The 24,445-nt window shown below is 38.1% G+C and overlaps 1 protein-coding gene across 1 annotated transcript in view; it reads right to left on the bottom strand.

Moving 5' to 3' along the window:
* Nucleotides 1-22,415, bottom strand: part of DOK6 (docking protein 6) — a 260,922-nt gene extending 238,507 nt beyond the window's left edge. The window contains exon 1 of the mRNA XM_068932081.1: nt 22,049-22,415. Within this exon, the coding sequence (XP_068788182.1) occupies nt 22,049-22,114 (66 nt within the window). The 5' untranslated portion in view covers nt 22,115-22,415. The remainder of the gene's footprint in view (nt 1-22,048) is intronic.
* Between the last annotated feature and the right edge of the window lie 2,030 nt (nt 22,416-24,445).

Here is a 24,445-nt window from a genome sequence, read left to right on the forward strand (position 1 = left end):
GTTAACGTACAGCCCCATTCTAATGGGGGTCCATTATTCATACACATATTTTTCTTTTGTTTACCTCTAATACATGAGGTATAGTTTTTGTTGAACTTAATTATAAATACTGTCCCTTAATTACTTTAACTATTTTAAAGTTAATTAGAAAAATAAATTATATAATATAATTGAAAATGTTTGAAAAGCCGCAGACCTGATGATAGAAGGACAAAAGTGCTTTCACTTTTGCAAATGTAGGTGCACTGTCAGGCAATATCCCTTCTGACAATTGTTATCAAAAAAGATAAATGCTCACCTAATTCGCCTTGAATGAAGATATCATGAAGTGTGTTCAGCAAATTTGTGGAAGAACTACAAAGAAAATTAGACTTACATACATAGTGTCTGAACTCACATGCAAATCACTATGTTTTGAGTAAGTCTGCACTTATAAACCCTCTTATGTCTTACACAGACTGGGCTTTTAGCATTGTCTTAAATCAACCTTCTTGCTTTCTCATCAATCTACCATCATTGCCCATGTACAGAGTCAAAAAGTTTAATACATGATGCATTTCACTGAGCAGCCAAAATAGCTTCAAAAGAGAACACTCACAGTGAGGTATTCAATAAAAATTCACTGACTCCGCATTCCCTAAATCATAATTTTAGTCTTAATATATATTCTGCTTTGGTCTTGTCTTCTGTACTTATAAATAACAAACTTGGGGCTCTTTTGCTCTGCATGGGCTGTCTTCTTACTCTTTTCTTCTCACTCTGCACTCAGTTTATCATCAGTCTCCCTTGCTAGAAGCTCTTTATTCAGTTTTAATCTAATACTGATGATTATTACTGTAAGGGAAGAAAGTGACAGAGAGAAGTCCAATAAGCAAGCTTGAAAAAAAAGTTGCTCTCATCAGTTATAGAGATCAGCATTACATAGCACCAAATCAACCCGTACAACCTCCTAGATGTCATAAAGACCCCTTTTGATTTGCCTGAAGCTGTTCTAGGAGTATCTATACGTACAAATAGAAAAACGGTTATCAGAAAACAACAGACCTAAGAGGAGAAATATAAATGCTGAGAAAGCAGCGTGTGAAGGTTTCCCACAGGCTGATAAGCTTTCGAGATTAGTCCTGCGGGAGCTGACACACTCAGGACACCAAGTCTCTGCGGGATCCCTACAAGGCCATGGGCACGTACTAATATCAACAACATGTTACATCACTCAGACCACATCCAAGGAGGCAGCAACTGGAATATGTAGTTGAAGACTAAGCATCATACAGAGATCGGATAAGAAAAGGGCCCCCGAAGATCTTCCTGAACAGCTACTTAGCAGCCCCTGGCATGTCAGCGTGGCCCTCTGCCTCTGCATACGCAGTGCGGTTGCCTTTCTCATCCTTAATCCAACAAGGTAACAATGAGCAAGCGGATGAGCAAACCGTGTAAGTAAGGAAGTAAACGTGTTGTGTGAATTGTTATCTGCGACAAACATATTTTCTTTATAGCAACAACTTAATGAATAAAAGCTATGCCTCTAAGAAACATTGGTTGTGATCCGTGTCTCCCCCCAGCTTAATTTCCTTTTAGAGAAAAGGGAATTTACAACCCTGACAAAGAGGTACTAGGATGGCTGTTGGATGATGATACCAGAGGAGGCATGATCTTAATTGGTTACAATTTTCCAGGTGTCTAGTAGAGAAGATACTAGCCAAGAGCAAAGCTTGAACAGGGAGCTAGCACTCACCACGCTCCAAGGAAAATGGTCATGATGCCAAATGTAAATTTCCCAGTTGCTGGTAAGGCTTGGTAGGTACACAGTCCTGGTGGCCTTGCACAAAAATTAAACCCTTGAAGACACAAGAATAGGTTTTCAGCAGAGAAAAGGTCAAAGAACAGAGGTGAAGGAAAAGGATATTATGTTGACAAATGAGCTTTTGTGGGGCAAACTAAAGTAGAGTGGTAATTTTCAGAGTTTTGAATACTTGAATTGAGATAAGCTGCTGATTCAACAGAACTGACAGCAGATGCAGAAGACGGAAAAGGTTTGGAGAGTCTGAGAGAGTAAAATACAAAATGTGGCTGCTCATTTTCCATTATTCATAGCAGATGGCTGATGAATTGCTTTAGTGTAGGTAGTCAAGAGCCAAACAAAACCTTAAACTAAAGCATGAGCATCTTCCTTACCCTTTTCTTCTTCTTCTTTTTTTTTTTTTAATCTATCCAGGCCACATAAGATTAACATCACTGAACTGGACGACCTAAGGCTTCCTCTACCTTCTTTGAAAACATCACGCATTTAGCTATGTTTTCAAATGTAATCACTCAAGTGCCTGAAATTTCATAACTCCAATTTTTTCCAGTCACAGTGATAAGACATTACCAATCACTGCAGCTGCAAGAAAATAAATCTAAAAGCCAGATCTGGCCAAATACTTTACATTTAAACTGCTACACAACATATTTGTGCAGCTCATCTATTATTGCATTTCTACATGGTATTACATTAATGTGTAACTAATCATTCTCACAAGAGTAAGTTAAATGTACCATAGGACTTTCTATCCTGCAGTAACATCCCTGGCTACACAAGACTAGTGAGTATTGTGCGGCTAAAATTCCTGTTGCAAGCGTAGCAATGCTAGAAACTACGAGCTGCAACTCTAGCAATAGAAGTTATATTCCTTATTTTTCATTTAGAAAATATATATTCCACAGATTAAATTAGCTATTTCTGAAGTCTGCCCTCATTCGCTCATCCTATTTCTGTTTATTTCTGTTTTACCATATCTGTTTTCTGCTACTCCAATGCTGCCTCAAATCCCTCTCCAGAGCAGTGACAATGTCTTGTGAAAGAGACTGAATCAGGTGAGTATCAGTGTTCACCCCACTTACATGCATGAAAGAGACAAGAGAGGAAAACGAAACTACAGAGACAAACTCTCTCTTCATTTTAGCTCTCCTACCCACACACCATCCCCAGACTGCATGTCTTCACCTACAGAAAATTCAGGGAATTCTCTTGGTGCCAATGGAACTTTTAATACGGAAATATTCTTTTTACTCTTTATGATTTTTTTTTCATGAAAATAGAAAACAGCATTTGATTCCAAATAATTAGTATTCATATTCCTTCATAACACCCTTCTTTAAGGAAAAAAAATATAATTTTATATATATAGTGATACTAAATTGCAACACATGCTTTACAGAAGATCTAAATAAATAAATAAGAAGATCTAAATAAATAAAAAGCCAAGCTTGTCAGCAAAAGTTAGTTCATTCAGCATGTTCTATTCGCTTATCTTGTATGAGAGAGGTCTTCCCTATTACCATGTATGACAGAAATAAACAGGGGTTATCAATGATTCTGTTTAATGATTCTGTTTACCTCTCACAAATATCAGCGACAAATACTAGGAGAGAATATGTTGGACAAGTATTCAAAGGAAAAATTCTAAAATAAACTGAGAAATTAACAGGAATAGAGACATGAGAATATCAACTGTTTCTCTCCAAAATAATATACATAAGTATTTTTTTTAAATATAGATTCAAATTATACAGTTTAGCTTATTACTTTTTAATGCAGGAAATCTCCTTTTTGATCCAAGATATTCTGCTGTGACTATATTCAGAATAAGTGAGCAGGAACTGACCTAGGGCATGACTTAAACAATCATACATGAGTGCAACAGTTAAGCTAGTACTTCATATCTACATCAGATGCGTTCTCCATACCCTTTCTTCCTACCTTATGTGAAAGAAGAATATTAAAAAAAAAAAAAAAACTATGCAGAACCTCCTTTATCTACAAACATTTTACCTACCTACATAAATCACCCAAATGCCCTCAATCAAATGCAGCCACCTTGACCAGAACATGTTAGTAGCTTGGTAGAGCCATCTACTGATTAAAGACAAGAAAGGAACAACAGTAAATTACTATTGCATTGTGGATTTTAGAGTAGGCAAAAAGCAGACACATAAGGATCATACTGTTACAGGAAAGGATAATTTTCATTTTGAAATTTGTTAACTCCCAGTAAACTGAATACCAATTCCAGGCATCCTAAATGTAACAACGGACATAACTAGATTAAAATCTTGATTCTTTTAATTCTTTGGAGTCATTTATTTAGACAAAAAGGGAGTCTCACAGCCATAAGACTTTTTTTCATGTTCCTAAGACTCATAGCACTTCAGAAGAGAAAGGAGAGAGTGTATTTTGGCACATTTAGTAGTTTCTGGTTGGTGCACCAAGCATTCCAGTTGATGCTACTGTCTACTGTAATATTAAGCACTGTTTTCATTTGCACATGGTAGGGCTCTTAAAAAAAAAAAATAGACTAATAGAATAATGTGCATTCTTCCTCAATTTTTAAAATACATATTAAAATAGAAATTGTAAATTTCAGGAGTGTGTGTATGTGGGGGGGGGGGGGGGAGAGGTTGTTAGGATAATAAAATATTTGAATTCTTTCTTCCTGGAATGGATTATTACTGTAAGCCAGTATGGTGGCAGGTAGAAACCAGGGTACCTATGCTACTATATACTGTGAGAAGACAAAAATAAATAATCTTTTGCACTTCTAAGACTTTATTCTCCTTAATCAACTGCATCTTTAAGTAACCATTCCTCCCATCACTTCTTTCTTTAAAAAGGGCTTTTATGACATTTTAACTCTGTATCACTGCTTAAGGTACAAAAGGAAGAAAGTCTCAAGGAAAGGGAAGAAATTGAACAGGAGATGAACTATAAATTTACATGACAACTAAGCGTAAAACACTTAGTGCCGCGTCGTCACCATATGTGATGATGACTTTAAAAAGTTCATGCAGATGTTATTTTAAAACAAGGGATAGAACATATATAAAACTAAGAGTCAAATATGATGAACATGCATTTCCAGACTAAACGGTTAGAAATACAACAATGTTAATTCAGTCAAAAATGTAGTAGTTTTTGCAGTAGTTTTTCTTTTTAAAAACTTATTAATATTTTTTCTTTGTTTCACATTTCAACAAAGTAAAAGGAGGAGGAAAGAGTTTACAACTTTGCTGTCACTATTTGGCTGAAGACTGTTTTCTGTTTTAACAGAATAGATACATTTTGATAACTATTTCTTGGCAACAGGAAAGAAAGAAAGAAACTTTTTTCTTTTTTCTTTTTTTTTTAACCCCACAATAAAGCACAAAAATTGCAGACTGAGAGGCAAAGCCATCCTAGACCTGTACTACTGCCAATTATCTTACATTTCCTGCAACTCTTCTTGGAAACCTCTTGATGTTTGCATTTTAATAACATCAACAGTATTTAGGCACATTTTGTTAGCATCTGTGGGTAAAAGGATAATAGGAGACAAACAGATTCAGAACCACATTCCTTAAAGAAACAAATACTACATATGCAGTGGATAATCACATGAGCTTGCCAAATACTTTGGCAAAATGAAGGTCATTCTTGTCAGCTGCACACATAAACCTCAGAATTTTTGAAAGCAAAGACTGAAAAGCACCAGTTGTTGTTGAATTAGATTTGGAATGCATCTCTCTATAAATGAGAGTTTGCTTTACAGAAAATTTTACTGATGACAGTCTTGTTTTATTCTTTTTCAGCCTTTCCAGGTTAGAACTACCCAACTTTATGAGCTACTTCAGAGGATGCTGTAGAAAGTGCTGAAGAAAGTCAGAAAAATCAAAACCCACCACTTGTATTAAACAAATTAATGTCCTGTTATATATCTAAAACACCATCAAATACAACATGTAATATTTTAACATTGCCTCATACTCTCATGCACATAAGACAACCTACTTAGGGCAATTTTAGTTTAAACTAAGGGCTAGAAAAAAAACCTACAATCAAAGCACACTATCAACTGAAATAAAATTAATAATAATAGATATGTCTATGTTTGACACGGACTCTAAGTCTGAAGGTAGATTTAGTAGACACAACATCCATTTACACTGCAGAGAAACTTAACGTAATAATCATTAACTTTCTTATTAGATTTGATGAACATGCCCTATTTCTCATCTTCTAAGCATTAATAAATATTGGATTAAGCCACTGCTATTAAGTCTTTCAACTCTCTACTCTTCTATATCCATTCTGTTCTGTAGATTAACATACATCTTCTAAACCGTGTGAGAAGAAACGTTAGACTTACAGAACATACCCAAGATACAGTTCAGCAACAAAATGAAACAGATTTCAACTACATGCAAGCGCAAAACTTCTCATAATATAGAGTCAACTATTTTTTTCAAAGAAACATGCAGACAAAAAGCTACAATTGGAATTTCACCTGTATTTCACTGAGCTGTTATCTTACATTTTTCTCTACTCTAGCATGCTGGAAGCATAGCTTAAGACATAGAAAACTGATGCTTCCAGAATATTATGCTAAATACAAAAAGCACTGTTATTTGTTTTTCTGTTTAGCTTTTGGGTCATAAATCGCCATATTATAACATAATTTGATATTTTTATTACTATTATACAATATTCAAATAATAATAACTGATTTTAAGTTGTTTCAGAAATGAAACAGCAGTTTAGTAGTTTAAAAGGCTCTACTGTATTACATCATAATAATATTGTAATTTTAATACTGTAAATTGTATTGAAAATAAACATGCGGGGATATCACAGTCCAAGAATTAAGCCTTTCAGCATCTGAATAGGACCATAATCCTCCATTCATTCGGCAGACAGTAAAGCTTTTGCCATATTCAGAAGCCTGAATGAAACCTAAGGCCTAATGAATCAATGTTGATATTAAACCTACATCTTAATATTAGGAAGATTAAAGTACTGATGTAGATAACCATAAGCTGGTGGACACAACGGCTGCTTTTTCTCAGTCATAATCAAATCAATCCCAGACCTCTTGACACAATGTAAATCTCCAGGAGAAAAACTTTTTTGGTAATTTAGGGGTCTTGTGAATCAATGAAGTAAACCTTCAACTATTCCTTCAGCTTTAGTCTTATTTCAGTAATGGCTGCATAACTTAAAACTCAAACGTTGTTCTTGGTCTTCTGCTCCAAGAAAGGCATTTCATTAGCCTGAAACGGGAAATTTAACAATGCTGCACGTTGAAATACTTCATCGTCATTTGGTACGACAGAAATGTCTGCTGTTTGCCCTCACGCTCTTAGTGTAAGTGATACTGTTTCTTTCTAGTTAACAAATTTTAGTTTGCATTAAACCTTATCAGTAAACATGGCAGTACTGCAAAATCAGCAATTAAGGCCTCAATAGCTTCAACCAATTAGAGCTGTTGTGTGCCAAGTGCTACAGCAGAGACAGATTGTGTCTTGGCTTTATTAACTCATTCTTTTTACAGCGGAGCAGCTAAGTGCTTCTTCGCTGGCCATATTAAAGTAGATATAGTTGTTTTATAGTGACACATGCTTTTGCCTTGGGAAAAAAAAAAGAAAAACAAAACAAAACCAAAAACTCATATAGCTGTGTGTTGCAGGCTGTGAATTTTTCATGTGGGAGCTTTTACATAAACAACAAAGCATTTACATATGCAAAGCACAATCTACCCATTGCTCTACCTGTTGCTAAACCAGCAGTACCACTCTTATTGGCTTCCATTCTAAAACGCCTAATACAAACCGCTTTTCCACCTATGTTTATAGCCCCCTTCCCTATCAGGGCCTTCCCTGAGCCCGACAAAACATTGTACAGTACAAGGACTCAGGCGGTGACTTTATTCAGCGTCACTCCCACCGGTCACTGTTTCTTCATCGATTGGGGGAAGGGGAGGTGTTACAGTCAAGCTCTAGAAATACATTTACATGAGAGGTGGAATAGGCTGGCAATTTCAAATGGAGATGAAGTATCCCAGTGAAAAATAAAACCATCCTTCGGAAGCATTGACGTTTCCGGTGCTGAGCGTAAGCTCCCTCAGGCAGGGACCACAACCTTGTCAAGCATTCCTCTTCTCTCCCGCACAGTTGGACGATGACTGATTTGTACTGCTGCAGTAAAAATGATGAATAATTATAATCGGTGGTCTTCTAAAGCGCTGAATATCTTCAGCACTTTTTCCTTAAATGTAGTTAAAGAAGCAGAGCTACAAGAAATCATATTATGAAAGACAGATTTACTTCACCAAGAGAATACCCACATAAGGCTAAATGTTAGAAAATGTCATTCACTGCATCTATCAAGATAACTAGAATGCAATATTAACAGTAATTCATACAATAAAAATGCATTTTATGCGATCATTAATATTTCAGACTGATTTCAAAAAAGAAGAAAGAGAAGCCAAGATGCATATGTAACAAAATGTATATTTCATGAACTTTAATTGCTGTAACTAGGGCACAGGGATTCAAGGCCTCTGCCTAAGGCATCTGCTGCTGAGGACACAATATCATACCAACATTTCAATTTTTCATTTCAAAAACTAAGTTTTTTTAACCCTCCTGATTCTGAGGACAAGCTGTAACACAAAATCAGAACAAATCCCATTTAGTATATTCGCTTACAGTTACCTACCCACAAGAATTTTGAAACTGAGGAACTGTTCGGCTTAATTTGTAACATTTACAAAACTTTTCTAGATGCAACCGCAGCAACGCAGTAGTGAATGAACGAAACCACAACAAAGGAGTGAGTAAAACAGGGCCAAAATTCTCACTGCTATAGATGAGCCCTGTGGCTAGCGTGTAAAACCTGTAAACACATATAAGTTCAGAGACACCTGCACAATCAAGAGCAGATTTGAGCCTTTCTTCTGAATCTGCATGTAATTGCATGGCAAGCCTAACTTACTGAACAAACAATAGTGACACTTAAATATTAACAATATTAATCATTTATCGTCTGTTTAGCTTCTTCCTTTTTTGCCATTTTAGTCACGACCATCCTGAGAGATACGTAGGCAGCTCTGTTTTGCTTTGATAGCGCTGTAAAGTGGACTTCAAAGGGTAACGAGTAACATTCCCCATTTCAAATCCCTCAATTTAACTCAGTTCATTTATCATCCATTTGGCTCAGCTGAGAACATCACCCGAGAGCAGCTGTTGCAGTATTCTTGGTTAGCTCAGTGCAAAGGAAAACCAGCATCATTTACATCTTTTTACATTCTCCTAGACTGAAACTCCTCACATATACTGAAGTATTTCTTTGTATGCCTTTCTACTGACAAGAGATCTTTCGTCTAATCGTTTAACCCTTTTTAATTAGTCCAAGTATGTTGACTAAGTATATTAGAAAGTTTATCTATTTGAACAAGAACAGGTGTTTACTCATTTCTAGTAATTTCTAGATTGTAGAATGGAAAAGCGTCTGTTTTGCTAACATAAGATAAACTATTTACCTGCAGTTGGGTCTATTAAAAGTTTCAGGTAAGACAGGGATGGGAGGGGGAAAAAAAAGGAAAAAAGCTCTGAAGTATCATCCATTCTGAAGACATATCGCCTCACTACAGTCTTTAACTCCAATTTTTTCAGTGGAAGAGAAATTCATCTGGAATTTTTTTTTTTTTGGGGGGGGGAATGAATATAACCCACAGAATAGCGTTGCACAGAAACACAGTAGAAACTATTGATCTGTATGTTCAGGACAGGAGGGGAAGTGGAGGGAATTACAGGCAAAGACTATTACTTGACATCAAGAGTTCTGGAAAATACTCATCTAAAACATTTTGAAATGTATTTAATCCTGGGTTCTCTTAGGACATAAACTACATTTTAGTATGATTGTGTCAAAATAGTACTTTTTTAAATATGCTGAAGTGCATAAAATATACACATTTACTCTAACTATCTTCTCCAGTTCAGAAAATCCCAAAGCAATATGTGTGAACACTGTAGGTATATCACAGAATCACAGAATAGCCAAGGTTGGAAGGGACCTCTGGAGAGCATCTAGTCCAATCCCCCTGCTCAGGCAGGGTCATCTAGAGCACATTGCCCAGGATCGCGTACAGAAGGGTTTTGAACATCTCCAGGGAAGATGTATTATCTCATGAAAGCTGTAAGAGTAACATTTATCCTCAGACCAATGCAATATGAGGCCCATCAGCATACATTTTCCTTGCGCTGCCCATAAATCCCATCTACCTCTATTCCTTTAGTTCCAGGGCTGCTTCTCCGCAGGTTCCCCACTATGTCTCATTGCAGGACTTATGCTTGCAAAGCATCTCACACACCTAATTCTGATGGTTTTACTAATGCCGCCCATGGGCTGCTAGGCCATTATCATTAACTATAGCTCACTCCCCTGACTTGCAAGTATTGCCTTCCCTCATCCCAAACCATGAGGAAGTGTGGGAAAATAGTTACCTCTAATGACCTTTTACATGTGTTCTCAGCTAAATCTCCAAAATAGCCCGGATCTTCTGAAATAGCAGTGACCTAGCAATATCTTCTTTGGCCTTTGGATCCCACTGGCAAGTCCTATATCATGCAATAGCCTTTATTCTAGAAATAGAGCTGTTCTATTACCGCATCTATTCAGTCTTTTCAAAATTGCAGTCTTCTGCTTTACTAAAAATGCCAAAACCACAAAAATAATTCCATTCCTGGTTTAATGCAAGAACTGAGAATAGAGCAGTCAGCTTCCTTTCTAATGCTCCTTATTATTTATGCTATATTTTTAATATTTATCTTTACATATATTAAAATATTTACATTAAATATAAATATCTCCTCATTAATAGGAATAATTGTTATCAGAGATTCTGTGCCAATTCATGAAGTTAGATCTTAGAATGTTTAACTCTGCTTTTTGTAAATCTCAATTTCACTAATTCAACTAGGTAAAATTTACATGTAAATGTAGATTTACTGCTGAGACATTTTTTGCCTGTTGCCCAGCTTTTCACGCTAAAACTTTTGATCTTACTATTTGCTGGATGCAATGAAAAGTGCACCTACACCAAACAGTGAGATCTAATAAAAGGAACAATTACATATTCCAGAAATAGCTGATCTAGTTCATCAGGATGTTTGCATTACAACAAAAAAGGTATGCTGTTTACTTATTTTTAATATTTTTCTTCTCCAACTCTGCTTTGGGATGACTTTAAAGTAGAATTTTCATTTAAAAAAATAGCATCATTAATATTAGAAAAATTTAATAGGATGAAGAAACTGGGTTTCATTACACATATTACTACCTAAGTCTGTTGACACTGTGTAAGCTTAAGACTATATTCAAACAACATGCATAATACTAGCAAAGGGTACTTGGTATCCTTTCAACCTTTTGCTCTGAGCTAAGACCTAATGAACAGAATACAACTCTTTCAGTGATTGCAATGGCTGCAGAAAAACAGCTTTTTAATTAAAGGTAAACCTGACAGTAACCTGACAATACTAGCTGTTATAGTACTTCTCTTGGAAACGTTCCTGTTGGCGTTACTGTTCCGGATAAACCGTAATTTGATTAACTACTTTTTCTAAACCTCTTTTGTATTTCTTTCTACTAAACAGTTCTGTAGCGGTTTTTGTATTACACATATTTTACAGGTAGATTTCTTCAAGAGGCAAAGCATTTGGTACCTCTAGACTCTGCAAGTGGACTGAACTGATTCATATTACAACGTGCGTGGAGTCCCACAGACCTCTACAGGACCATATTAATATTTGCTTTCTGAGACAAGGTCAGACATTCATGGCTGAAACACACAAGGCTAGGTATTAGTGTTACTCAGTAGAAAGCATCACATAAGCCTACAGGGGAATAGTCTTTTATACTTGTTTTGTGGAAAAAATATACCGTCTATAAAATTTGCAGATGAGAAAATTCTGATACCTTCTCAAAATATGAATAAGGACGCTGCATTAGCAAAGGGCAAAGATGTTGCAGCAAAATCGTTAACCCTCCCCTTTAAATGAGGTTGTTGTGTTGTGTGACACACATTTGACAAATATGGCTAATTTTTGTATGTCCAGGGTCACACATTTGCACGCATCACTGACGACCAATAACCTTAAGGGCTATAAAATTGCAATACGGGCCATATTCAACTTTCAAAATTGTTCTGCCAGTTAAGCTGTGAATAAGTGTACCTTTAACACTTTTCAACAAGACTTCCTTTTAAAAGTGAAACCATTCGGGTCTTCAGATTCTGTGCTACAGTTGTGTCCCCTTATTTGCCACAAATAAAGAAAAAGAGACAGAAGATCTGTCAAAGTTATCAGCTTTGCCTTGCTGTCACTGCCTTGCCTTGCTGCCAGTGACATTTTTTTCTAAGGTGGAAACTGGCAAGACAACCTTGCCTCCTCAAGATCTGAAAACAAGCAAATTTTACTTTATTTCTATACAAAAAATTAAAGTAACTCAGACACCTGATAAAAATTCTAACCTTAAAAAGAGACATTTTAAAGAATTCAATGAAATATGCTTTCAAATCAAAAAAGAAGTTTAAGAATACAGTGAAAGTGACTGTCTTAAGTCCATTTATTATAGTTTCATGCAACATTAAAATAATTTTGAATTATTCCAATACTGCTATCATCTGTACTGCAGTAGTACATAATAGTGGTCTTGGCCATGATCAGTGCTAGCCAATCGACATACCTAAAATAAGAGACCTGGCAAGAGTTTACAAGTGAAGCAGACAAAACAAGAAAATGAAGCAAGAAATGATATTATACTCATTTTACAGATAGAAAGCTTAAACTTAAGCTCAGAAAGCCTGTTTTCCATTTACATTAAAAGCATTCTTCATTATACTGGCACTATGAGGGTCTTAATGTAGTTTTAAATTTAATTTATGTAGCGTACAGTGGCCTTAGAACTGAAAATAAAGCTGAAATCAAAGTGCTCAAGATTACAAATTACACATCTGCAAAAGACTAGAATTTAACTCCTCTCACATACAGTCTAAGATGCACAAAGATTTTCATATTCTAGAAGAAGGCTGTTTTATTAACAGTGAAATAAACTCCAAAAACCTTACTACAGTTCAGGATATATGAGCTATAGAAAAGTCAGTAAAATATCTTTTATTTTACTATCCTTCTTGTTACAATTAAGAAAAACTGCCCTTGTAGCTGTGTTGTCAAGATACTGGGTTTTTTATATATGTCTGTATATATATGCATATATAAATACAATTATGCATACACATATATAAAATGTTTTTCTACTGAAAGGCAAAAAGCAGCATTATATTTCTCCTCACTCAAATTCTTTCTTTTTTTGTTATAACTCTGTAAGTGTCATTCTTTTTAGGACTGCCAGTAACAGTATACATGCATGGAGTTCACACAATTCTAACTTTGCAGATAACAATACTGAGCAGATACCTCTCTGATACTCAAGTGATCTATCCTAATCACTCAGATGTCTCTTTGACACTCTGAAGACGACAAGTTTGTGATATGAAACTTAAGCCATTGCAAGTAGCAACTAACTTACTTCAGTTGTCCCAAAAAACACTGTTCTTTTTCTGCTTCTACACGGAAACTCTTTTCATCCTGCAGAGGTATTCTTAGAAACATTTTAAAAGTGCAGTTTCAAGAAGAAAAATAGTTACTGTTCAGAGAAAATATTATTATTCCAACAGCATCAACAAGAACTACTTTCATCAGCAAAACCATTTCATTTGAAAGCAGCTTATTATTATCATACTAATCTAGTGGTTAATAATTTAGTATATCAACTTCAGCTCAAATAGAATATTTTCTTCTTCCTTAGTGAAGTCTCATATAGTCTATTTTTTCATGTTCTCTCATAACATTTGAACTAAATAATACATTTAATTTATGAAATAAATCCTTTATCAAAGACTACATTTTAAAACTACAGTCAGATAACTAAAAATGAATAAATAGCAGCAATGGTAATAAATTATACTTATCATAACAGTGCCTAAAGGATAACCATGAATGCGGTCTCCTTGTTCTAGGTTAAAAAAAAAAAAAAAAGATTATGATTATTCTTTCAGAAAAAAAACTTTTTTATTACTATTTTGTATGACTTCATATATTCTTTTCTCTATGTTTGCATGAGAACAGAGAATATACTGGTTTGCTCTGAGGGCAAAGAACCTCAAAGCAGCATTGTCTAAAAAAGATTCCAGAGACAAAAACCAGAAAGTATTAGCAGTATTAAGAGCTTCCTGCCCAAAAGGGTTCTACTTTGGGTACACAGTAGTGAAAAAACATTTGATATTAAGTCTCTTTGCCATTAACTCTTTCTACAACAAGTAGACAAGGAAAACGCAAGCTGAAGAGCCGTTGTTCCAGCAGGAGGATGGCGTGTGATTTCCCCTCCCGCCCCAGATCTAGTCAATACAACGTGTTTCCAAATCCTGACTGACACATTAATGAATATAGCCTTTCTGTAGTTTAGTCTGGATAAGTTGGAGATCACGAGGGCCAGTTAGGCAGCTAAAGAACAGAGCAATCTTTTTAAAAGTTTTACACGTTTTCATCAATTATCATGCTAATTGCTATGCATCTGGAGTGAAGTGGTAACTCCTCTGAGGTTCCACCTTGGACCGTCTTGTAACCTCTCAGTATGATGGCAAAGACACATTTTACACATTACAGTTGTTAAAATGCTGCAAAGTATGGAAGGCATTTTGTGGTGACGTTCACTGAAAAGTGTATTTCATCAGTACTTTACAGATTACACTATTTTTTGTTAAGTTTCTAAGTATAACTTAGTATTAACATTCATCTTTAGAACTCTCTGGAGTTTTATTCCCAACTTTTTGAGGAAGGATCTGTCTATCCTAATCACTAACAGTACTCCTGAAGTCAGTAGATTCAATTCTTGTATCAGTTGAACATCCCAGGATTTGGAAATCTCTTGACTTGCATTAGGTTTTCAGTTCTACAAGGGGTTTACTAGTTGCTCTAAACACTCCTACAAATTTTATTCTCTGCCATTATGCATAATTAGTTATTCTGAATAGTAAAAGTATACACATATAAAGAAATTCTTTATACGATAAGATCGTGCTAAGATACATTTACATCAAATCCAACTTTCCCTCAGCTTTTCTTTATAGGTTTACAAATTTATCCCACTATGTACAAACTTTCTCCACAAGAAAATTAAAAGATTGTGTTCTTTATCTTTGTTGACCTTATCACAGAAATTCCATTTTATTTAGATCTGAACTATTTAACCTGAAAAAAGTTTGCATCAATTCTAACCAAAATAAAACACCAATATCCCTCTGTATCTTAGAGCCGCACTACAAATCGAAGAGATTAAAAACATAATGTAGCACAACATTTATAATTGTTATTTTAAACAAACATATTTCAGAGGCTACAGTGTAAAGTATCCAGATGTTAGTTCAAGAATGTTATCAGTTTTAAAAATAGTGAGGGACATAAACATCCATAAGCAGGAACATATTAAAGTATTTTCCACCTTCAACAGGGAGAACATTTTACTTTGCTTACTATTACTACATACAAGTATATTTGTGAAATATGGTCCAACTAGCTGATCTTTTACACAGCCTTGAATAAAAGAGAAACTTTCCAGGGCAACATACTCACAAAACCTTTATTTGTCTATAAGCTATAAGAGCATTTCATAATATGCTTATTTAAAAATTTCTCTTTAGTGTCTGTCTGAAATATATTCTCTTTATATAGTTTTTATACGTATATATATACACACACATACACATATATGTATAACAACTGACTCACATATGCTGTTGCATGAATATGTTGTTGCCAGGCAACAGCTAGAAAGCATTTTGCACGGCTTGCAAAAATCTGAATGAATGATTTTGAAACAAGATTATTTCTTAAAAACTAGGAAGAAAACTCACTACTGCAATGACATGAATAATTCCTTATGTATTTCAAAGATTCACAGAGAATGATCCTTCCATAAGTATCGATATGAGAAAGGACAACTCCTTTGAGTAGGATTTGAAGGGCATTCTACAACAAGAAAATTCATGTTCTGTGCATCCACTTAATGTTCCCTCTTGGACTTCTGAACCAAAGCCACTGAAGTTAATGGGATTCTTTACAGTGACTTCAGGATCTTTTGATTAGGTCTTCAATATCCATAGTAGGAGAAAAACAACAGACCGCTAAACAAAGAACCAAAAGGCCACCATCTCATAGGAGATACAAATAAACCCTAGATAAAATCTTATCACCTCAAAATGTGCAAGGTATAGAGGTCATGCCTACAAACCCTTATTTGTGTACCCTTCATATAGCGAAGGTATAATCTCAAGGAAGCTAATGATATTACACACAAGAGTAAAAATAGAAGCATCTATAATCCACAGATAACATGGAAGTAATATGCAATCAGCAAGAGAGAAACTATTTGTCACTTCAAATAAGTACCATCCATTATGAAATTAATAGTCCTTTAGCTGTCAGACCTCTTGAGACTTAAGAAGTAAAAAAGCGCATCAGGAAGAAAACTGGAAAATATTGCACCTCAAAAGTGCCTGATACAAGTCTGAACCACAAGCTTCTTTAAACACAAATATCATAAAAAACAGTTGGACTTTTTGTTCTTGTTTGCAATAGCTGCAAAAGAGGGGGGTTTTTTTTGCATTTTCTGCACAATATGCTTAGCCAACTGATCCAAAAGCTCAAAATGACTGTTCTTTGCATAATGACCAAACGGGAAATCCATATATTTTCCATTTAATTCTGCATATCCACTCATGTAACTGTAGCAAGAAAAGGTACCGAAAGCAGTAATTATTGGAATTTAAAATGATGCTTTCAGTATTAAATAGCAAATGTGACTAGCTTCTTTAATGGATTATAGCAAAATCCTTTTACTTTCACATCTCAGGTTGTCAAAAAATAGCATGAAAAGGGAACTCCTTCACATGGAAGGAATCTGGCAACGAAATCCTGTGGGTCCTTATTAAAATTCAAATAAATTCATAATAAATAGGAATAATATTTTAAAGGCATTTGAATTGTTTTCATGCTCTTAGATATAATTCAGAATTTAGTTCATACATTAGGACGCAATTATAATGCCATTCTCAATGCCTTCACATAGGCTGAGCACATTTGCCATACATACTAATATAAAAATAATCTATGGAAAGGAAATCCATTTCAGGGTGCAGCGTTTGCGTGGGCTTTTTCACGTGTTTGTTTTCAGAGTATGCTATGGAAATTGAAAAGAAATAGAAGAGCCTTTACTCTGCCCTCTGTATTCATCACGACCTACCTGTAAAGCCACCGTCAATCAATCAATATAATCTCAAACTCCTGTCTTTCTATAGATCCCTTCCATTTCTTCACTCCAAATATATACATATCATTAATTAAACGTTAGAATTTTGTAAGACACATGCTGCACAATTTCAGGATGAACTAAGCTACAGTCAGGAGTTCACGTTCATAACACTGCTAACCCTGTCTTCAGTCAATCAGCATTAACATCAGAAGGAGAAACACCGTGTTCATTTCCATAAAAGCTACCGGTGATGATTTTAAAGTATGGTTAAAAATAGGGGGTTTTATGTAGTAAAACTTTTCATTTGGTGACTAACAGTAACCTGTTATTTATTAGTGAATCAAGGCTGACTGGCAGGAACAATTTTCTCTTTGGATAGCAGTATTAGAGTATAAGCTGAACCACTCAAGAAATAATTCTGCTCAGTACGTGGAAACACATAAAAACCAGTACTTATTCACAAACTCAGTGCAAATTTCTGCTAGAGAGAACTCTTGTTCTGCGGCCAAGGCATGCCAAAAAGAAGATGAAAACAAACAAACAAAAAGATTACGACTCTGAAGGTCGAAATGGGTCAAAACAAGACCACCAAAGTGACAAAACGCTTGTTTTTAATTAGACTTCTTAACATGACATCAAATTGTTTTTCTCCTAAGGAACAACACTTCAAAAAGGCATGAAATCCTTGCAGCTACGTTTATTAGGAGACAACAAAGGGATTCCGATCTGCTACAGGAAAGTTTCAACCTAGGAGCACAGGCAGCGCAGCATAAAATTGTGTCATATGAATTTTAATGTAACCCAAGTATGAAAGACTGTGAAAGAACAAAGGCAGCACAGGCCTATTCCACGCTACACAAATGACCTATTCTGATCTGAACAGCACACCACATTACAATCAAATTTATTTCAAAAGAGGGTCCCGTAGGTCAAATGTGACGGCTGCAAGAACGAGGTATTTCCTTTTTGTAGTACTAGAGAAAAGCAAACTATCAAACAGCGCAGGAATGCCAGAGAGCTGAAAAGAAAGACATATTTTGGCTACAGGGAAACCAGATCTGAAAAAGATGTTTTGATTACAGTTGTTATCCTCACTGACCACAGTTTCTAAGTTTCAAGGATACTTGTGATAGCTATATGAAGAGGTCAGGTATACATATATGATAATTTACTGCGCAGCTTTTGGCATACTTCAGACTTTAAGGAATCGTAGCAGTGTTTTATTTACAGCCCATGTTTAATAAAAGTAGAGGTGACAGTCTACGTGGTCTAACTTGGATAAGTTTCTTTCACAGTCTGACACCTCCATGGCAGATAGAGTTATAGTCCCAAGGGAGGCAGATGTCAGATCATGACAAAAACAGAGAGGCAGGTAACGTCTTTTCAATGAGCAGAGTATCCGATTCTAAATCGAAAGGAGCCAAAGACGACATAAATCCACTTGAGACTCTGGCGAAAAGAGGCGAATACTTAAAAAAAAAAAAAAAAGTCTCAATGATCGATGAATTACTAAACAAAACCAAAAGTAAGGACAAATTCTCACAGTATTTCTTGTCAGGTGTTCCCATCAAGACTGAGACCCTGTCTTTGACTCCAAAGAAGCTTTCTGAACAGAATCATTTATTTAAACAGTTGAAAGTGCTGACTGCTTAGGAATAATGCACCTCCTAAATTTCAGGTGGGAGAAAAAAGAATATTTTTATAAAACAATCAGTTCAAAACGCATGTTTGTCCATTGTCAGTGATGGGAGAAAACACTTGCTTATAGTATAACTCTGGTTTGCGTTTGTGTGGGGAGTATGTAGGCTGGCTTACAAGTACTTAAAACATTGTATAGCTCTACTAAGTCAGAGGTAAACATGTGATATCTTGTAAAAAAAAAAAAAACAACTACAAAGAGTTGCTATTTTACAAAGTATAAAATCAATAAAGGGGAGGAAAATAGAAGAAGATTTACAGCTTAGGTTTTCGAAAACTAAATTCTATCAAAAAGCTCATTCCAAGTCAAGGTTGTTATTTTAAAATATAAAATACACAGTTTGCATTTGCACTACAGTATTATGTCACTCAGTTGAACACGGGACTGGAACTTCACAGGTTGCACTATATCAAAGTATCTTCAGTTTGATTCCCAGCCAGGGCTCCCTCAGTCACAAAACAAGACAGAATAAAAGAAGCACAGGAAGAATTTCTGTAATGAGTTGGCTACCAGCCTAAAGGTTAGAATTAGTTTTATTGCCCAAGTCTAGCACTAAAATTGGTATTAGTCACCCAAGCTCTCAAAGTGCTAATCTGCTTTTCAGAAGACAGCAAAATATTCATAGACTGTAGACTTTTCTAACAAAAAAAAAGAAAAAAAAAATCTATGATCTCCAATGTATAAGAAGAAAGAAACATAATCAGCAAGAGATATAATTCTATTTGCATATTTCAAAGTTATTTCAACCTTAGTTTCTAGAATCCATAGCTCCCTTCCCCCTTCCCATATATTCTGGAGGTTAAAAAACCTCATTTGTTAGAAGACATTTATATCCCTGAAAGCTGATGCATTCACCTACCCTATGACAGCTTTAGTGTAATTCATTAAGGTTTGGGCTTGGAGATAGACATAAGAGAAAAAAAATATAAACCTTTAATGTTTCACTTGGTGAATAAAAATTACATTAATTTAGAAAAGCAGTCACCAGAATCCAATTAGCTATGGATATATACACACATATTCATACCTTTCAACCATCACATCTCATTTGAATTTTGATGCTATTTTTTATAAAGTATAATCCATTTTACATTGTACTTAATAGATTTATTCAGATGTGCATCCCCACATGTCATATTTAAGCTTATACTACCACCTGCCTGAGGCTGTGTAGTGTGAATTGTTACCCCCCCACACACCTCTTTTCAGTAGAAAATTCCCCATAGATCTTGTAGGAATCGTACTGTTATCATTCTGACCATGAATAATATCCACTTTAGAAAGTGCACTAATCTTACCAGATCAAAAAAATAAATAAATAAATATCAGACTAATGGTTTTGAAACAATATATTCAAGGTACATAAGGTATGCCATAATCAAGCATTACTGTCTTCATCATTTCATTTTCAGAAGTCATCAAGTATCATCCCAGATTACTGTAGCATGAACTGTACATTTGTTGCATACACATTATACACATGTATATACATATATGCACATATATGTAGATAGGTATACACATAATTTCATAGTCACCACACTCCCAGGTACCTTCAAACACAGATCTGCAAATCAAAAGATTAACTCTGCCTCCAACTAGCAACATCAAGGTGACGTGATACAACCATCATCCTCCTGCTTTGTATTGGGCCCATCTAGTAACACTGCTGAGCTGGGAAAAACTGATGAGCAAAGGTTAGGCAGAGGACTGCCAGAAACAAACTAAGGCTTAGCAATTGCATCTTCTGACAAACTAACACTCGACTTGATCCAGGGAGTTACTCGAGGGCTGCAAAATCATTCATAAGAGCATCCATTCTCCTTGGATTTACACCATCTCTCAAACATCTACCATACCACAGCTAAAGGAGTTGGTGACGTTAAGGATTCAGGCCAAACTCTTCTGTGCTCTTTGGGAACTAACATCCCTGCCAAGGCAGCAAAGCGCTCCAAAGGTCAATTTACGATTAGTCTCCCACCCCCCTGCACGCCATGTCTGTGAGCAAAGCACAGCATCTGGGGGGGGCGGGGGGGAGGTAAATATTAGCACTGTTGATAAGCTCACAGCACAACTTGGAGAAGAGCAGGTTTCACATGGCCCCTGCTTGGTTGGGCTTGGGGGGAAATAAGGGGAGACTGCCCTCCTTCCTGCAAGCGGAAGTGAGCAGGGACCCTCCGATATTCTGCACTGACAGAATAAAAATAAGGGTTTTTTTCCTGAGGAACAAAGCGCAGCCCACCTGCAAGCCTGCAGCCCAGGGGGACCCTGATCTTTCAGGACACCAAGGGTCTTCAGGCTTCCTCTCCCCCACACGCCGAAGAAGGGGTGCGAGGGAAAACAAGCCCATGAGTCCCGACAGCGCCTGAAGTTTAGGAAATCCTGCCCCCAGCCTCGCTGCAAACGCTCGGCTGTGGTTTCTCTGCCTTTTCAAGGCTTTACCGCACCCCACCAGGGAAAGCGCCGAGGGCTGGACTGACACCACAGCTTTATCCCAGCAGCCTGGTGGGTACCAGCCTGGCCGCCCTCCTGGGCTGCGAGGCCGCCCCTAGTTTCGAGCGGGGTCAGCCTCAGCAACGGCCTTCGGTCCGCGGGGCTGCCAGCCGCCCTCGCCCGGCAGCGGGCTCCCCTTCCCCGGCTCCCCGGGCGCCAGCCCGCCCGCTCTCCTCAGCCGCTGCCCGGCTGCTCCGCCACCAACCTCCGCGACCGCCGTCAGCACTCGCCCGGCTTGAAGATAACCCTTTCCCCAAAACGGAAGCTTGGGGGGGAAGGGAAATCTCTGCACAAAGTTTTTGCCCTTGCCTCCCCCACCGAAGCCTCGGCTGGCGGCAGCGAGGAGAGGAGCGCGCTGCTGGGGGAAGGGGGCGCCCGGCGGGGACCTCGGCGCCGGCCGGAGCGCTCCGGCAGCACCGGCGGGCCAGAGCGACGGGGCGCAGGGGCAGCCAGCGGCGCCTCCCCGCACAGAGGGATCGGGCAGAAACCGCCGGCCCGCGAGGGGCAATGGCAGCGCACCCCACCGCCCCCCAGGAGAAGGGCAGCGAAGTCCAGGCGGCGGCGGCAGCAGCAGGTCGCCGCGCCCCGCGCCCGCGGCCCCGACCGGGCGCAGCCGCCGAGGGGGCCGAGGCGGCGGAGCTGCCGCCCGCCCCGCGGGAGGGCCGGCGGAGGGACAGCTCACTCACCCCCAGCTTCCTGCTGCGGATTTTCACGTAGCCCTGCTTGACTATATCATTAAAGTTGGAGGCCATGGCCAGCGCTGTCTGCTTCCTCCCCTCCGCGCCCGGAGTCGTCGTCGTCGTCCTCCTCCTCCTCCTCCGCTATCACCTCCTCCTCCTCCTCCTCCTCTTCCTCCGCCTCCTCCCCCGGGCCCTCCCGGGTGCCGCCGGCCGCCGGCTCTCGCGGCGCCTCTGGCATCCAGGCAGCGGCGGGGGCCGCGCTGCGCTCCGCCGTCGCCGTCGCCGCGCTCAGCCCGGCGCCGGGGGGAGGGGGGATGGATGGGGGGGGGGGGGGGCGACCGCCCGCACCGCGCCGCGCTGCTCCGCTGCTCTCCGCCCGGCGGCGGCTCCGCGGCCGCCCGCGCCCAGGCCGGGGGGCGGGGGCGGGCGGGGCGGAACCGGGCGCCGCCCCCGGCGGCCGCCGCCGCGGCCCGAGGCTGGCGGCGCTGCGCGGAGCGGGTTGCCCTAGCTCCAGCAGCGCGCTGGGCGCTGCGCGGAGCCGCGGCCGAGCCGCCTGGCCGGGCTGGGCAGCTTGACCCGCTCCGCGGGGCTGTGCCGGCGGCAGGCGCAGTTCGGGTTGTGGATCCACTTAGACCGGAGGGGGACATCTTCCTGTTCAAGAAGTCGCATAGGCTCCCACTACCAAACACTGAAATACGGTGTCAATAAAGCTAACTCGGTGAAACAAATGTTTCAACTACAAAAGTAAAAAAAAAAAAAGTGCAAGTCCTTTTTTGAATTTGCAAAATGACTTGCCACACTGTAGCACACATATGCACGCTGTACCCTCAGCATGTCTTTAATTATACTGGTCCTTGAGGTGGATCTTGCCAGAAGAGCGATTCCTGAAAGAGTTCTGCATTACGTTCAGAAGAGAACAGGCAAAAACATCTTTCAATTTGTGTTATTTGTAAAATAGGGACAGACGGGGTGAATCTAAACTACTTTAGACAGGAAATCTACAAACGTATGGGACTGTTAAGAGAGGCTGTGCATTACTAGTGTTATGCACATTAGTAATGTCCTACAAAAATACCATCCGCAAGCACTTTCAGTTAAAAAAGTTGGATTTTTATGATGAGCTTAGTGAAAGTCGCATAAACTCTTTCCTTAGATACCCTCTTTGGAAGTGCACCATGGCCCTGAAGTTTTATGTATCAGGAACTTGCAATGTACTGTATATCTGCATGTGTGCTACAGTCCTGGGAGCAAGAAAATATCATTCTGTAGTCCCACTTCCTCTTTTTGAAAGTTTTTCAAACTTGTTTCAAATTTTCAAAATCTTTAGTCAACGTTCTTAATGCATGGGTTATGAAGTTATGACGTTGTAACTTAGCTAATTTTGAATATCTGAAGTTGTGAAAAGCTAGACTTTCTTTGTAGAACTCTCATAAACTTACATTTAGAGCAATCTTGCAGGAAATAGGCAAGATATGATCTGGAAAATGGGTTGCACTGCTTCGATGATGGAATTTTGAGGAAAAGCTTTGCAACTTCTCTCCACATAAGTATTGAGGAAAAATGGAGGATACAAGAGAAATCTTGATATTTCTTTATTTCCAAAATACTTTTAACTGTGAAGAAAAGATTTTTGCTACTTCATATCCTGGTTTAGAATATCACTAAAAAAAAGAAAAAATTAGAATCTTAATATTACATTCTAAAGTCTCTTGCATTTTCATTTACTGCTGTTGGCTTTGTATCCAAGTGTAACAAGTGTGAAACTATGAAACTAGGCCAAGAAAATTCTCTTTCATCAGAATAACCCTTGTAATTTTTTTTCGTTCTTAATTTTTGCGATAGTCAACTAGTAAGTCATGAAGGAGATGAGAGTTTAGCTCTCCTTTTATTTTCTAGCAACGTGTTTTCTGATTAAATGAATTTTGCAACATCTGCTAGGAGTAACACTATGCATTATTTCTATCCAAGCACAAATGTCTATATCATCCTGCAGTTGTTCATAAAAGATAAAATCAGGAAGAGGGATGGTGAGAAATATTTACCATATGTACAGTTTTAGCTTCCTGGCTGTTTCTAGTGAAATGTCCAAAGGTATTACGAGTTTGTGCTTTTACTTTAGGCAGTATATGACTTCTTTCTTAATTTTTCTTTCAATGATATGTCAAATCAGAATATTCTGTGATTTAAGAGCAAAAATGGCACATGCCTACAAAAGAATTCTTTCAAGACACCTTACAACGTATTAAGCATAAGCTTTGTTCAAAATGAGACTAGCAGTTGTTTAAAGTAGAGAAAGCTCTTGAAGGATCAAAAAGGAGAGGGACATTGCCTTTCAATTGCCAGCCAGCAGAATACATAATCCTAGTCAATTAACTGATGAAAAAAGGCATTTCCTTACAGATT

The sequence above is a fragment of the Struthio camelus genome, chromosome 2, assembly GCF_040807025.1.
Source record: "Struthio camelus isolate bStrCam1 chromosome 2, bStrCam1.hap1, whole genome shotgun sequence".
NCBI classification, from domain to species: domain Eukaryota; kingdom Metazoa; phylum Chordata; class Aves; order Struthioniformes; family Struthionidae; genus Struthio; species Struthio camelus.